Source organism: Sorex fumeus, unplaced genomic scaffold, assembly GCF_029834395.1.
Source record: "Sorex fumeus unplaced genomic scaffold, SorFum_2.1 ptg000019l, whole genome shotgun sequence".
NCBI lineage: Eukaryota > Metazoa > Chordata > Mammalia > Eulipotyphla > Soricidae > Sorex > Sorex fumeus.
The window spans coordinates 13,212,943-13,229,060 of NW_026606076.1; the positions used below are offsets into that span (position 1 = coordinate 13,212,943).

At 64.4% G+C, this 16,118-nt stretch overlaps 1 protein-coding gene across 2 annotated transcripts in view; it reads left to right on the forward strand.

The window, feature by feature from the left end:
- The first annotated feature begins 282 nt into the window (after positions 1-282).
- The window catches only part of NFIC (nuclear factor I C), a 52,408-nt gene continuing 36,572 nt past the window's right edge, over positions 283-16,118 (forward strand). The window contains exons 1-2 of one of the 2 annotated variants that reach the window (XM_056112819.1): positions 283-395; positions 15,209-15,740. In XM_056112819.1, coding sequence (XP_055968794.1) covers positions 393-395; positions 15,209-15,740 — 535 coding nt within the window. In that variant the 5' untranslated portion in view covers positions 283-392. Of the gene's footprint in view, positions 396-6,014; positions 6,162-15,208; positions 15,741-16,118 lie in introns of those variants that run through there. The other variant, XM_056112818.1, reaches the window with a different exon arrangement.

The window sequence follows — 16,118 nt, forward strand, 5'->3', positions numbered from 1 at the left end:
CGGCGGCGCCCGGGGTGGCCCCCCGCGCGCCCCCCGCGCGCGCCCGCGCCGCGGTCGCGTGTCCCCGGCACCCCACGGGGTGACCCCGGCGGCGGGCGGCGAGGGTCCGCGCGCGGGAGGCCGCGGGGCCGCGCCCAGGCGGCCGCAATCGGCGCCCAGAGCCCCGGCCCGGCCGCCGCCCGCCACCCGGGGATGGAGCCGCAGCCCGAGCCGGCGTGAGGCGCGCGGGGCGCGGGGGGGGGGGCGGGCCGAGGGGAGGGTCCTGCGGGCCGGGGGGGCGGGCACCCCCTCCCCCGCGCCGCCCGCGCCGCCTCCTCCCGCCGCCTCCGGCCCCCCCGCGCCGGGCACCGAGCGCGCTCGCCCTGCGCCGGCCTCGCCTCGCCGCCGCCACCATGGTACGTCGCCGCCCCCCACTTTCGCTTTCGCCCGGGGACTTTTTGGGGGGGTGGCCCGGGCCGCGGGCGAAAGTTGCCGGGGCTGGGGGAGGGGCTGGAGGCGGGGGACCCCCACCCCGTGGGCTGCTGCCGCGGGTGCCGCGGGACCCCTCCCCAGCGCCGCCCCCGCCCCGTCCCCGCTTTCCCCAGCATCGGGGGCGGAGCTGGCGCGCGCGGGGCGCCGCCGCGGGGGGACCCCGAGTGGGGGGGGCCCCTGGCGGTCGCGGCGGAATGAACGGGGAGGGCGGGGCTCCCGGGAGAGGGTCCCCCGGGCCCGGGCCGCGGCCCCGCGCCCCCCTCGCACCCGCCCCCCGCGCCCCGCGCGGCGCGGGCTGGGGAGGGGGCGCGGCGGGGGCGCGGCGGGGTGCGGGTCGGGCGCTCTCCGCTAGCGGAAAATGGCCGCTGCCGGGAGGGCGGAGGGAAGCGGCGGGCCGGGGCGCCGTGAACTTGGAGGCGCGCGCAGGCCCGCCCCGAGGGGGGCCGAGCCCCCGCCGGCCGCCAGCGCGACCGTCCGTCCGTCCGTCCGCGCGGCCGTGCGTCTGTCCGTCCGCGCGTCCGCTCTGGAGCGAGCGAGCGAGGAGCGCGGCCCCGGCTCCCCGGCTCCCCCGCACTGAGCCGTGCGGGAATCTGGGGCTGCCTCTGTCCCCACCCCCCCCGACCCCCGGCCCTCTCCAGCATCCTGGGTCCCGGTGGGGGCGGGGGTCTGTCTGCGGGGCTCCGCGCTCCCACATGGCGGGGGTGCGGGGCGCGGTGCGTGGCTGATGGGGAGGGGTCAGAAGCAGGGGTGCGCTCTAGGGCTGTGTCACGCCCGTGGCCCAGTGACATTTCCATACACCCCGCGCACACACGCTCCCTGCCCTCCGAGTTCCCATTTCCCAGTCCCGGGGCGCCTCCTCCACTGTCCCCCCCTTCCAGGCGCCTCAGGTCCCCCTTCCCTCAGACGATTCCCACCGCCCACTAGAGGGTTAGCGCCAAGCGCTGTCCCAGGGCAGGGAGGGGTGGCTGGGGTACCCTCCTCCCTCCTGCGCGCACACCTTCTGTAGCCCCAGGAAGGGCTGGGGAGGAGAGTTGGGTGGGACAGACTTGGGCACTCACAGTGACCAAAGGGACCCCTCTGGGGCAGCCCCGCCCCCACCCTGCCACCCGCACTCCCTGCGCCCAGAGTGCTGTGTTCACTCCCTCGAGGGGGACCCCCACTGCACCCCACCAAAAGGCTCGGTTTATCATTTTCTTCTGTTTTTTGGGGGGAGGAGGACACACCCCGCGCTGCTCAGGGGTTTCTCCTGGCTCTGCACGCAGGAATCACTTCTGGCAGTGCTTGGGGACTCTGTGGGGGGACCCTCTGGGCAGGGTGCTGTCTGTCTCTCGGGGTCCCTCTTTCTATCATTTTCTAAATATAAAAACTCCAAGACCAAAGCTAAGCCCGGCCAAGCATCTCCGACTTTTCACTTTGATTTGGCATCCCAAGGGGGAGCAGAAGAGGTCCCAGTGGGGTGGACACACAGAGAAGTCAGGGAGGGCACTAACCCCGCCCTGCCCCCTCCCACCAAGGCCCAACCCACATAGAACCCCCACCCCATTCCAAGATTGGGGTTACCTGGACCACCGCTTCCCTGCCTCCATTCCCGCTCCCCTCCCACACCCCACATCCGTGCAAAGCAAAGGACCCAGGTGTCTGGGGAGTACTTGCGGGGGGAGCTCAGGGCTGACGGAGGAGCAAGGAATTTCGTGGGGGTTGTGCTTAGAAGCCCCGCAGTTGGGTCTGGGGGTGTCCTGCGTCTGGACCTGCGCTCGCTCACTCCGTGGGGCCTTTGCGCTGTGATCCTCGCTGTGTTCCCATCTCTGCAAAAAGCCTCCGTGTACCCAATCTGTCAAATGGGACCGAAGCCCTCCCCCTCCCCCTCTGTCCCAGCTCCTGCTCCTGGGAGTGTGCTCATCACTTGTGGAACTCAGTCCCCTGGACAAGGCCTGACCTCCGCGGAGTGCCCTCCTGGCCTGGTGGATGGGGGAGCTCCCTGTGGGCACCACCGTGCTCCCTAGCACAGCCCGCAGTGCTCAGCAGAACCTATGTTTAAGGAAGGGTGGAGGTAGGGCCCCAGGGTCAGGCCTCCTTTGTCCGAGTGACCCCCCCCCCCCCCACAGGCTCAGAACCTCTGCAGGAAGAGCACATTTGCCCACGGCTGCTGTGAAGCGACTCGCAGGGGCAGACACACGTGCATGGATGGACACGCATGGCTGTGCCCTGCACCTCCCCACAAAGGCTTCCCACGACACACATGCACCCTTGGCAGTTCCCCCCGTGCCCTGCCCCCCTAGAGACGCTGCGTGCATGTGTCTGAGTGAGTGGATGGAAGTATTCTTCAAGGAAGATAGGAGTGGGTTTTTTGGGGGGGATGCGAAGGACATCCCTGTAAAGAATGACAGGGGGTTCTCTAAGGGAGTACATATATAGGTTTTTTTGTCTAGGTTTGACTTTTTTGCTTTTCGGGTCACACCTGGATGCACGGGGGTTCCTCCTGGCTCTGCACTCAGGAATCACTCCTGGCTGTGCTCAGGGACCGTAAGGGCTGCTGGGAATCGAACCCGGGTCTGCCTCATGCAAGGCAAATGCCCTACCTGCTGGACTATCACTCCAGTCCCCGTATTATTATTATTATTATTATTATTGTTGTTGTTGTTATTTTACTATCCCAGATGAGATCACACCTGCCCCGTGTTCTCCCTGGTCTGGCTGTGCCCGGGCTTGTGCTCTCTGGGGGGTGGGGGTGGGCTAGGGGGGTCACTTTGGGGATACTGCTGGCCCACCCCAGCGAGCCCAGGCTGCCCCCACCCCATCAGACTCCCTTCCCACGAAGCCTCTGGGAGTCCTGGGTTGGTCATAGCATCCGCACCCTGGGACAGGCTGGTGGGAAAGGGGTCCAAGCTGGGGTTCAGGGAACCCTATTCCTATTTGCTCTTTATGTTTGGGGCCACACCTGGTGATGCTCGGAGTAACTCCTGGCTCTGCACTCAGGGGTCACTCCTGGTGGCCCCAGGGGACCCTTTGGGAGTTGGAGGATGGGATCTGGATAGCCAGCGGCCGTCTCACTGTCCTGTCGCTTGCTCCTGGCCTTTTTGTTTTCTTAAGCAAATTCAACTCCGAGGTCTTTAAGGTGCTGGGTTCAAATGCGTCTGAGTCTTTCTTAAGACTTAAGGAGTCCCGGGGCCAGGGCTGGAACAATAGCACATCAGGTAGGGCGTTTGCCTTGCACTCGGCCGACTGGGGTTCGATTCCCAGCGTCCCGTATGGTCCCTTGAGCACCACCAGGAGTAATTCCTGAATGCAGGCAGAACCAGGAGTAACCCCTGTGCATCGCCAAAAAAAAAAAAAAAAAAAAAAAGACTTAAGGACTCCCGCCCCGAAGGTTAAGCCTGGATGGGGCGGGAACTCCCATTTCACAGAAAGGGGAGCTGGGGGGGGGGGGACACGACACCTGGTTATTTCTCCCTCTCTGAATGCCACACTCCAATCTTCACTCTTTCAAAGACCCTCACCCCCTAGCTCCCAGAGCCCCCGGCTTTGTTGTCAGCTACAGCATCAGAAACTGAGGTTCTGGTGGGAGCCTTCTGTACTCCCCTAGAAAAACCTTTTCCCTTGAAAGGAGCCAGTGGGGGTGGGGGCGGGACCCGGGAATGGGGGTTCCCTGGGCGTCTCTCCAGCCTGCTCAGCTCTCTCCCAGGTCGGGGACCCCGCTCTCTCGTTCCCTCCCGGGCCCTGCAAGTGGGGAACTTTGGGGAGTCCGCGTTGGTTTTTGATGTGCTGAACCATCAGAAGGACCATGAGGTGGGGGTGGGGGTGCAAGGGGACTCTCTGCTCTCTGATCCTCATCCAGTGCTCTGTCCCCAGACTCCACATGACATGGGGAGCGGTGGGGGAGAACAGGGGTGCCGGACCCTGACAACCCAAAAGAGCCAGACCCAACTTTATTTTTGGGGGGCCAGGTCACACCCAGAAATGCACAGGGGTTCCTCCTGGCTCTGCACTCAGGACTTCCTCCTGGTGGTGCTAGGATGCTGGGAATTGAACCCGTGTCGGCTGTGTGTGCAAGGCAAACGCCCTCCCCGCTGTGCAATTGCTCCAGCCCATCCAGACCCAACTTTTCTTTTTCTTTTTTTTTTTTTCTGGGGCGGTGCTCAGACTCCTGGCTTTGTGCTCAGGGATCATTCCTGGCGGGGTGCTGGGGTGGGGGTGGAGGGGGTGGGCACCCTGTGGGATGCTGGGGATCAAATCCTGGTCGGCTGTGCCCACCCTCCCTGCTGTCCTATGGCCTGGCCCCCAAGGCCCAACTTTCTAAGAACAGCCGCCCCTGAAGGGGTCAAGGTCATGGTCACGTCCGCTCCCCACCCCCAGCGGCCCGCTGACCCCATGCTGACCACTGCACCAGCCGCAGGCGGGAGCGGAGGGGGAGGGGTGGGTGTATTGATCCCCAGCAGGGCTAAGGGGCAGGTGATTCAGAGAGGTTGCAGGGTGTGGGTGGTGGAGGCAGTCTGGGGTCCCCAAGGGGGCGGGGTGGGTGGGCAGAGCTGAGCCAGCCCTAGAGGGTGGACTCAGTGACCCCCTGGCCCCTCCCTGCCAGCCAGCTCCGTGCCTCAGTCTCTGGCTCCCTGAAAAGAGGTGGGGGGAAGGGGGCGGGGAGAAATTCTGGACCCCACCACAGAGAAGAGGTTTATGGTTGGTTTGTTGGTTCCCCCTCCCCGGCTGGACTCAGGACTTGTTTTTTTAATCTGGACACCTGCTTTCGGGGGTGCTTAGAGAGACATATGTGGTGGCCAAATTAGGTGCCCCTTTGGCATGGGGAGAGATGCTTGCAGGGGTGGAGAGTTGGGGGCGCTCAGGAGAGGCAGCGGTGAGCCGGTGTTTCTGGCCGGGAGTCAGGGGGTCTGCGGTGCCCCGTGCCTGCACCCCAGGTGGGTTTGGGGGGGGACACGTCCGGTCCTGTTTGCAGCCCCGGGTTGTACATCTTTAAGGCCGAGACACCGCCTCTGCCCACGTCACTCCGACGGTCTGTCCCTCCCCCCCTGGCTCCAGTCTCTAACTTCCCGGCCAACTTGGGGCGGGCTGGGGTGAGGAGGGGGGGACCTTTCCCTGGGGGTCTCGGAAATGCACTGTCGTCCCCCCAAATGCCCACTCGTCGCCCCTCCCCACCCCTGCAGACAGGCTGGGCGGGTGGGTTGTGGGGGGGATCCCCTCCCTGACGATCGCGGGGTCCCAGCCCGGGGACGGCCGGACTTTGGCAACCCTGCCAAGGATGGGGGTTCAGGACGCGCCTGGAGGAGTTGGGGAGGGAGGGGGAGCTTGGCTTGGCTTCCAGGCTCGCGCCCTTTTTTTTTTCCCCCTCTTTTCTTTGAAAGTTTGGAGGTTGAGAAGTAGGAGGGGAGAGACCTGGGGTTGGGGCTGGGGGGGGGTGTCTTGGGGAGGGGGGAGGACAGAGAAGCGCGAAGAGACAGAGACCCGGAGAGAGGGCGAGGGACGGACGGAGGGGAACAGGAAAGGGAGCGAGGGAGCGCGCGAGGGAGGAGGGAGGAGGCAGACCAAGGGAGGAGGCGGCGGAGCTGCGGCCGCGGGAGGGGGGGTGGGGGGGTGGGCGGTTCGGAAAAATGACTCAGTAAGTGGAGGGCGCCCGCTCCGGCCAGCCCTGCGCCTCCCGCCGCCCCGGGATGTACTCGTCCCCGCTCTGCCTGACCCAGGTACGCCCCGGCCCGCGCCCCCCGGCCCGCGCCCCGCGCCCCGCGCCCCGCGCCCCGCGCCCCGCGCTCCGAAGCGCCCGCCCGACGGGCGCACGCGTTCCTCTCCAGACGCTCGAGGTGCCCCTTTCCAGCCGCCAGGGTCCCTCCACCACCACCACTACCACCACCTTGGGGGCTCTGGGTGGGGTCGGAGACCCCCTCCCCGCTACAGCCCGCATACTCACGCACGGACATATGCGCGCGTACCTGAAACACACACGAGCACCGTCTGCGCCGCGCGCACCCTCCTCCCTAGCCGCCCCATCTGGGCCCCTTTCAAACCCGGGGTGCTCGTTTTGCAGGCTGGACCCCTCTTCCCCCCACACACACCCCGGATATACACGCACCCGGCACGCAAGACGCGCTCCTACATTCCCCCCCCCCCTTAATCGGGAAGGTCTAAGGGGGGAGGCGCCTCCAGGCGGGGCTCTGCGGGGACCCCACTAAAGGAATCCGGGGGTCCAGGCTAGACCCTGAGCGCTGCCCCCAAACACACCCCGGCACGTTTGAGAGGAGGAGGGGGTCCTCCAAACATCCACCCCCTCCCGAGGTGCGCCCCGTCGCCCGCGCCCTGCGCTGCTCCCCCACCCCCCCATCCCGCGTTATTGGCCCACGTGTGCGTGGAGGGGGAGGGGGGGCGCGCGAAGTTGGAGGCGCCGGGAGTTGGGGGTGGGGGGTGCGCGCAGGGCCCCCGCTTCCCCGCGGCCCCCCAGCGCGCACCTGGCTGGAGCTTGGGGCGGAGCCGGCGGCGGGGTTGGGCGCGGGGCGCCGGAGAGGCCCGGGCCGGCCACCTGCCCCGCGCCCCGCCACCGGCACCCCTGGCCCCGCTCCCGGCCGGCGCGAAGCGCTTGTGCAACCGTTAGGACTTGGGGAGGGGGGCTCCCGCCCGCCCCCGGCTCCTCCGGGACCACCCCCCCCCCAGCACCGTGGGCTCCGCTCCGCCCTACCCCCATGTCCTTGTGTCTCTTTCGACCACCCGCGAGCGTTCCTTGCCTCAGTTTCCCCAAGTGCGAGGAGGCGGAGGGTAAACTGGAGGCAGGGAGCAGTGTGGCTGAGTATCTATCAGCAGGACACTGGGGGGGGCGGGGGTGCAGAGTGAGGAGGGGATACAAGCCCACAGTGGCAGCCCCCCTCATTCCTGACATCCCCCCCACACTCAGGCCCCCCTCTGCAAATTTCATGTTTCCTTGGGGAGAAGGAGCAGAGCAGAGGGTTGCGGTGGGGTCCCCCCCCCGCCTGTCCTGTCAGGCTCCCCTGAGTGCTGGTGACCTTGGAAACCCACCCTCTCCCTCTCCAGGCCTGTTTCCCCTCCTGGGCAACTTGTGGTGGGCACGGGTGGGAGTTCCCCCAAGGGGTTGACCCCCGGGTCCCCTACCCACCAGCCGCCCCCTCAGAATCACCAGGGTCCGGTTGGGGCCACCGTGTGACCTTCTGGGTGTCCCAAGGTGCTCCAGCCCCCCCTCTTCCCACGCGGGCTCCCCAGGGCCGCAGGGGGGCTGGGCAGGGAGGGGAGCTGGAGCCTTTTGTCACTGCGCCCTGGAATTCCCCATTGGGAGCCCTGGCCCCAGGGAGTGGTGGCCTGTTAGGGCCAGAGGAGAGGCGGGCTGGGGGCTTGGGGTCTGGGCTGGGGGGCTCCCAGATGTCTGGGGGGCCGGTATGAGCCCTCCCCATCCCCAGAATGGCACTTGGGGTAGGGCCTGAGTGATGCCAGCTAGAGGCCCCCACGGTTGATTCTCAGGGGAGAGGCCCAGGGCACCCCCACTTCGAGAAGAGACCCCCCCCAGCCACCAGCCTCCGTCTAACCCGGGTGGTCCTGATCCCAGTGACTCAGGCAGACCCTGAGGTTCCAGGCAGGACGCCTCCTCCAGGCAGGAACCCCTGACTGCTTCTGCCCCCAGCCCCCATCCTAACGGTTCCATCGGCCCCTCCCTCCCCTCTCCCTGCTCCCCACAGTCTCTGCCCCTGGCGTCCTGGCCTATCCCTCCTGGTTCCCCCCCCACCCCCGCCTCTCCCCACTTCCACCAACCCCCCCCCCCCCCCCCGACTAATTTTACAACCTGAGTCCATCCCAAAATAGCTCACTTTCAGCTGAGCCGACTCGGATCCTGCTTGGAGCCGGCAGGGGGGGGGCCCTGGGGGGGGTCGGTGGTGGCTCCCTCCTGCTGCCCGGGCTGTGAGGAGGGGGGCCCCCTGCCCTGCCCACCCAGGAGGCCAGGAGGTGTCCAGGGCAGTGAGGGTGGTTCCAGTGCTCTCGCTTTGACTCTGAAGCGGAACTGGCGGCCGTTACTTCCATAAATCCTACTGCGAGCCCCGCGCCCCGAGCTCCCCCACCCCGCCCCGCCCAGGGCCTCCCCAGCTCCCCTCCGCCACCGCCACGTTACTGATTCCGGGTTTGGGGCTGATCCCTCTTGGCTGCGGCAGACAGGATAGGATCCCTGGGGCGCGGGCTGGGCTGAGGCTGCGGCTGCCAGCACCCCCCCCACGCACACACATACACACATACATTCATTCATTCCCGCCGGCTCCCCCATGCCACCCTCCATCGGCACCTCTGGGACCCTACAATGGGGGCACAGCCTGCGAGGAGACACACCCTCTGCCCCGCCCCCACCACCACCCAGAGTTGGCTTTGATTTAATTCAACTTCAGGCTTCTGAGGAGTCAGACTTTTGTCGGGGGAGGTTGGGGGATTTGCCAGGGGGTCCCGCGTGGGCGGGTTCCCCTCTCTGTGGGAGAAGAACCCAGATCCCAGATCGGATGAGATCAGAGAGGGCAAGACCCAGCCCAGAGCAGCACAGCAGGGACTGGAACAGAAGGAAGTCTCTGGAGAGCAGGGGCGAGAGTGGGAGTGTGTCTGTCCTGCTGCCCTGTACCCCCCAGGGGCTGAGGCCCCCCCAGATTTGCTGCTGTGAAGGACGCCAGCCTTCACCTCGCCCCGGCTCCGCTCCCCCTCCCCTTCTCTGCGGCGGGGTGCCTCCGCGCCAGGGCCGGGCGCCTTGTAAATCACTAAACTGGGATTCTGGCCGAGTCAGCGTTCCAGGCCTCCCCTCCTCGCTCCCTCTCCCGCCACCCTCCCTCTCTCCCGCCTGCCTGCCTGCCGCCCGCCCTCCTCTCTCTCTCTCTCTCTCTCTCTCTCTCTCTCTCTCTGTCTCCGTCTGCTGGGGCTGCCCCGGCCTCCCGGGTCCCCCCCCACGGGGCTGTCTGTGTGTCCAGGCTGCTAGACAAACACTTCCCGAGCTCCTGCCTGGAGAGGGCCTGACCCCCCTGCGGCTGCCAGGAGCCAGCCCTTTCCTCCCGCCCACCAGGGGCTCAGGACAGCCCCAGCTGCACTCAGGGCAGGCGGCCTTCATTCCCCCCCCAGGGTCCTCACCATGAGATGGAGTTCGTGGGGATCCCTCATTCCTCAGGCTGCAATGGGGGTTCAGAAGTCACGTGTCTAGGATGGGTGGGTGGGTGGATGGATGGATGGATGGATGGATGGATGGATGGATGGATGGGTGGATGGATGGATGAATGGATGGGTGGATGGATGGTTGGGTGGGTGGGTGGCTGGATGGATGGAGGGTGGATGTTGGGTGCATGGGTGGGTAGATGGATGGACGGATGGGTGGGTAGGTGGGTGGATGGATGGGCAAATGGATAATGGATGGGTGGACGGATGAATGGACGGATGGATGGATGGGTGGGTGGATGGATGGATGGATGGGTGGGTGGGTGGCTGGATGGCTGGATGGATGGATGGGTGGATGGATGGGTGGATGGATGGATGGATGGATGGATGGATGGGTGGGTGGGTGGCTGGATGGATGGAGGGTGGATGTTGTGTGGGTAGATGGGTGGGTGGGTGGATGGTTGGATGGATGGACGGTGGATGGATAGGTGGATTTGTGGGTGGGTAGATGGATGGACAGATGGGTGGGTGGGTGGGTGGATGGATGGGTAAATGGATAATGGATGGGTGGACGGATGAATGGACGGATGGATGGATAGTTGGTGGAAGGGTTTTATTTGGAGCAGGGCCTTGGGTTTCTCTTAAGCTAATTCTGTGCCCCCCACCCCCCGGCTCTTCCCAGCTTTATTTGAGACCAGGTATACAGCAGGTGCCCAGCGCTTTGACTGTTGCCCAGCGGATCCTCCGGGTCAGCACCCCCTTGTGCGTTTCCCCGCTGCCCCCTCAAGTTTCTTCCTGTTCGCTCAGCACGTGCCGGGCCTGGGGGTGAGAAGCGTGTGAGGTGGATCAGCCGATGGTCCCTCTTGCCAGATGGGGACAGGACTCCTGTGCGGGCAGGGCCGCGGGGCTGGGGGCTGTCGGGGGGCGGGGAACCCTGCTCTCTGGCTGGCCTGGTTGCTGGGCCCGTCAGTGAACCGAGCGGCTCCCATCCTGGTGCTCAGGGGACGCGCAGGAAATGGGGGGAGAGCAGAGCCCAGGGGCAGGCTAAGTGGGCAGCAGGGAGACAGTGACCTGGGCACAGAGTGGACATCACCGGATGGTGACCCCCAAGGCTGCTGGGACCTGGCTTTGGTCCCCACTCAGCTCCAGGCGGGCTAATTTGTCCTCCTAGTGGCCCGTGGACACAGAAGCCACCCTGCGGGTAGGACCCAGGGCTCAGCCTTGCCGGCAGCCCTCGGACCCTCAGCTACGCCCTGACCCTCTAGCTCGGCCCCATCAGTGTGGGATTCAGCCTGGCTGGTCACTTCGATAGTGTCCAGTCCACTCCCCCTCCCCACCTGTGTCACCCGCCTGCCCTCAGCCTTTTTCTGCTGTCCTTCAAAAAAGTTTGCCTGCCCCAGGGCCTTTGCATGGTCTCTTTTTTTTGTTTGTTTGGGGCCACACCCAGCGGTGCTCAGGGCTGAGTCCTGGTTCTGTGCTCCAGGATCACTCCTGGTGGGGCTCAGGGGATCCTGTGGGGTGCCAGGGATCAAACCTGGTTGACTGCGTGCAAGGCCAATGCCCTCCCCGCTGTCCTCTTGACCCAGGCGCCCATAGACTCTCTCCTTCAGCTGGAAAGCCACCTCCCCTCAGGTGTCAGTTTCGAGGCCCAGTATCCCTCCTCTGACAGAGCCTCCTGGACCATCCCCAACTGGAGAAAAAGAAAAAATAATTTCCCAAGGCTGTCCTGATTCTTCAGATAAATTTCCATTTTTTGTTTCGTTTTGGGGCCACACCCAGTGGTCTCAGAACTTAATTCCTGGAGGGCTTGGGAGACCATATGGGATGCCGGGATTGAACCCAGGATGACTGCATGCAAGGCAAATGCCCACTGCTCTGGCCCGACTTTCTGTTTCTTCAAGCACTTTGCTCACAAAGATTAAAACTTTGCGAGGTTTTCTTTTAACCCCATGTTTGTGAGAAGCTTCACATCCAACCCAGGCCCAGAACTGCTCAGAGTTGGGGCAGAGGAGGAGACAGAGGTTTCCTCGAGGTCACACCCCTAACACCCTGAGTGCTGCCATATGTGAACTGTCCAACCTGGAGGAGTGGGCATTGGAGTCAGGGCTTTGCAGGATGCATAGGAGTCTGGGGTTGCCCTCTGAGGAAATGGATAAAATGGTGTAAGTTTAACATGTTTGCTGGATCACGGAAGGAAGGAGGGTGAGTGAACCCTTCCGGAGAAATGTTGGGGATGGGCGCTGGAGCGTATGTGCGTTCTGCTGGGTGCCTTGGACCTGACGAACGGGCAAAATGCATGTGTCTTCGGCATATAGACAGTGAGAGTGAGCACTGCCCACTCTTACGTTTTTTTGAGGGGGGCATGGGAGGCTCACACCTGGCAGTGCTCAGGGATCGCTCAGGGAAACTGAGCGACCCTATGGGGGCTGCGGATCGAACCCAGGTCAGCCATGTGCACAGGCAACAACTCCCTTCTCTGTTGCTGCTTCGGCCCCTCTGCCTCATTTCTGTGCAGGTTTTCTCTGATTGTCTGTGCCCAGCCAAAGGCCTCGGGGTCTAGGGGAGGTCAGTAGAAATGGACACAGAGGGCCAGAGACAAAGAGAGCAGGGAGGGTGCTTGCTTTGAATGCAGACAGCCCGGATTGGATCCCCTACATCCCATAGGGTCCCCCGGGCACCGCCAGGGGTAATTCCTGAGTGCATGAGCCAGGAGGAACCCCTGTGCATCGCCGGGTGTGACCCAAAAAGAAAAAAAAAAAGAAGAACTGGATTCCAGTTTGTGCAGGGAAGGACAGGCCTGGGGGGAACCTTAGAATGGCAAGGTTGTCTCAGGCAGGAGCCCAGAGAAAAGGCTTTGAGGGACGTGTAGGAATTCGGGGGAGTCCCACAGCCTGGTGGCCTGGCTCTCTGGTGGTTCGAGCCTGTCAGTGAAGCAGCCGCAGGTGCTGATGGCCTCAGGAGCCAGAGACTGGCCGGCCTGCAGCTCACCTGGCCTGACCTCCAGGCTGGCCTTTCTGTGACCCAATTCCGGAGTGTTTGTCTTCCTTCCTCCTGGGGCTGGCTGGGGTCACCTGTGACGTAGGTCACCGCCTGCCCCTGCCCCCCACTCTGGCTGCTTTCCCGGGGGATGGGGCCTCTAGGAGGGACACCTCAAGGGAGATAAGTGGGAGGGGAGGGCCTTCTCAGAGCCTCAGGGACGGGCTTTAAGGAGACAGGGAGTCAGGAAGGGCCCCCCCCATCCCCAACGATCCCTTCTCCAGACCCTAAGCAGCACCTGGCCTCCCAGCCCGACCTCTGGTCTGTGGGGTCAGTGACCTGCGTCTCTGTCTATTCCTGCCCACCCCCACCCACACACATACACACCCTGCCCGGGACTCTGCTTCCCCGCAGGCTGTGTGACCCCAGGTGAGCCTCTGTCCCTCTCTGGGCCTGGCCCACAAACAAGCAAACTGCTGTAAGTTGCTTAGACAGGGCTGTGCTGGACATGGGACACGGCCCCCCCCCCCACTCCTTCCTTCCTTCCTTGGCCTTGGCTGGCCCGGCGGGTATGGGGGGGGGCAGTCCCTGTCACAGCTGTTCCGGTGACTCATGCTTTGGGGGACAGTGGAGAATCGGGGTGAGCCCCAGCCAAGTCCGTCTGCCCCACCCGCAGGAAGGGAGGCTATTCTCAGAGTCTTGGTCAGAACTGGCACATGTTGTCAACCCCCTCCTGCCTGGCACCCCGTTTCCACCAGGGGCCCGCGGGACGTGGAGGCCAGCCAGGAGGGTTCTCACGGCCGTCTCTGTGGGCAGCCGCCGCAGAGCTGGGGCCTCTGGGAGGGGAGACTGAGGGGCCCCTCGGCAGGAAGGGGTCCTGGCATCATGCTGACCCGGAGACTGCCCAGGTCTGCTTACCTCTGGGCCAGAGGCATGGGGAGCCCCCGACCCGTCCCTGTTCCCCTGGAAGGTCAGGCCCTGGGAGTGCTTCAGTGGGGTGAAGTGGAGGCCTGGAGAACAGGAGAGTGGGGCTCACCTCTGCACCCTGCTGGCTCCCTGAGCACCGCCCCGAGCGGCACCTGAGCACTGATTTAGGAGTCCTCCCAGAGCACCATGCACTGTGTTCCCCCCGATGAAATATTGCAAACAGTAGTCATAGTAACCAAGACAGCCCTTGGAGGAGCTGGGGAGTCCTTTAAGACCAGCACAGCCCAGGCAAGAATGTGGTTCTGGGCCCCCCCCCCCCCCCCCCCCCCCCCCCCCCCCCCGCGCAGAGCGATAGCACAGCGGGGGAGGGCGTTTGCCTTGCATGGGCGGGACCCGGGTTTGGCCCCGGCATCCCATAGGGTCCCTCCAGCAGGGCCAGGAGTAATTCCTGAGTGCAGAGCTGGGAGTCAGCCCTGAGCACTGCTGGGTGTGACCCAAAATCAAAAACAAACAAAGAATGTGGTTCTGGGTCAGCCCTCTCTCTCTCTCTCTGTCTCTCTTACTTTCTCTCTCTCTTGCTCACTCTCTCACTCGCTCTCTATCTGCTCTCTCTCTCTCTCTCTCTCTCTCTCTCAGCTCTCTCACTTGCTCTCTGCAGACTGAGAGACAGGCGCTGTGACTCAGCTAACTTTACTGGAAAAAAAAAGGAAAGAAAAAAAAAAACCTGGTTCCCTCTGGTGTCCACGGTTTATCTGCCTATAAAATGGGTGTGAGGGCCAGAGCCATTGGACATTGGGGAAGGCGCTTGTCTTCCACGCAGCCGACCTGGGGATTCGATCCTCGCCGCCCCGTAGGGTTCCCCCACTGCCAGCAGAGATCCCTGAGTGCAGAGCCAGGAGTAAGCCCTGTGCATCGCTGGGTGTGGCTCCCAAACGAAACAAACAAAGCTGAGTGCGTGGCGTGGCGGGCCCAGCTCTGGGAGTCTGAGAGTTCGGGACAGTCCTTCCCTCCCAGAAAGGCCCCCCCCACACAGCGATTCTGACTTTGTGCCCCGGCCGCCTGCTGTGCGGGTTCCCCACCTCCACCAGCTCCTTCTATCCAGATGCTCCACGCTCTGTCTTGTCATTCTTGGTGCTCACGTCCCCCTCCCGGCCAGGCCAACTTTCCTTGCAGAGCACTGGGCCGAGAAAACGCTTCCAGACACCCCACTGGGATCCTGGTGTCCGCCATCACTGAGCCATGATGTGGGAGAGAATTCATTCAAGTCCAGAAATTTGGCGTTGTTTTGTTCGGTTTGGTTTGGTTTGGGGGGAGGTGGTGCCACTCCCGGCAATGCTCAGGGGTTACTCCTGGCTCTGTGCTCAGGAATCCCTCCTGGGGGTGCTCAAGGGACCCTATGGGATGTGGTGGATTGAAGCTCCGTGAGACATGTGCAGGTCGGGCATACGCCCTCCCCATTGGACTGTCTCTTCGGCCCCTCGTGTTAATAAAGTTTTATTGGAACACCGTCATGCTCACGGCCCCCTGATCTGAGCTAACGGTACCCAGCGCAGAGAGAGCTGACGGGTGGGGTCTTCCCCACCTGGATGGCGCCTCCCCCTTCATCTTCCTCCCTCCCTGGAGCGCGTGTTGCCCTGTGCGTTGGGGTTCTCCGGGGCTCTTCTCCAGCCCTTGCTGGCCGTGGCTGACCGCTTGGCCTCTCCCCTGCCCGCAGGATGAGTTCCACCCGTTCATCGAGGCGCTGCTGCCTCACGTGCGCGCCTTCGCCTACACCTGGTTCAACCTGCAGGCGCGGAAGCGCAAGTACTTCAAGAAGCACGAGAAGCGCATGTCCAAGGACGAGGAGCGGGCGGTGAAGGACGAGCTCCTGGGCGAGAAGGCCGAGGTCAAGCAGAAGTGGGCGTCCCGGCTGCTGGCCAAGCTGCGCAAGGACATCCGGCCCGAGTGCCGCGAGGACTTCGTGCTGGCCATCACGGGCAAGAAGGCGCCGGGCTGCGTGCTGTCCAACCCCGACCAGAAGGGCAAGATGCGCCGCATCGACTGCCTGCGCCAGGCCGACAAGGTGTGGCGGCTGGACCTGGTCATGGTCATCCTGTTCAAGGGCATCCCGCTGGAGAGCACCGACGGCGAGCGCCTGGTGAAGGCGGCGCAGTGCGGCCACCCGGTGCTCTGCGTGCAGCCGCACCACATCGGGGTGGCCGTCAAGGAGCTCGACCTCTACCTGGCCTACTTCGTGCGCGAGCGAGGTGAGTGGGGGCGCAGGCGCGGCGGGGCCGGGCGGAGGTCCGATGGCGGAGGCTGCGCCCGCAGACAGGAGGCGTGGCGGGGCCTGGAGTCCTAGTCCGATGGCGGAGGCTGCGCCCGCGGCCAGGAGCGGGGCAGGCGTCTTTGTCCGATGGCGGAGGCTGCGCCCGCAGACAGGTGCAGGGCCGAGTCTTAATCTGATGGCGGAGGCGGCGCCCGCAGACAGTTGCGGGATTGGGCGTCTTAGTCCGATGGTAGAGGCTGCGCCCACAGACAGGCACGGCAGGGCCGGGCGTCTTAGTCCAATGGCAGAGGCAGCGTCCATAGACAGGCGCGGGACTGGGCGTCATAATCCGATGGCGGAGGCTGCACCCGCAGAC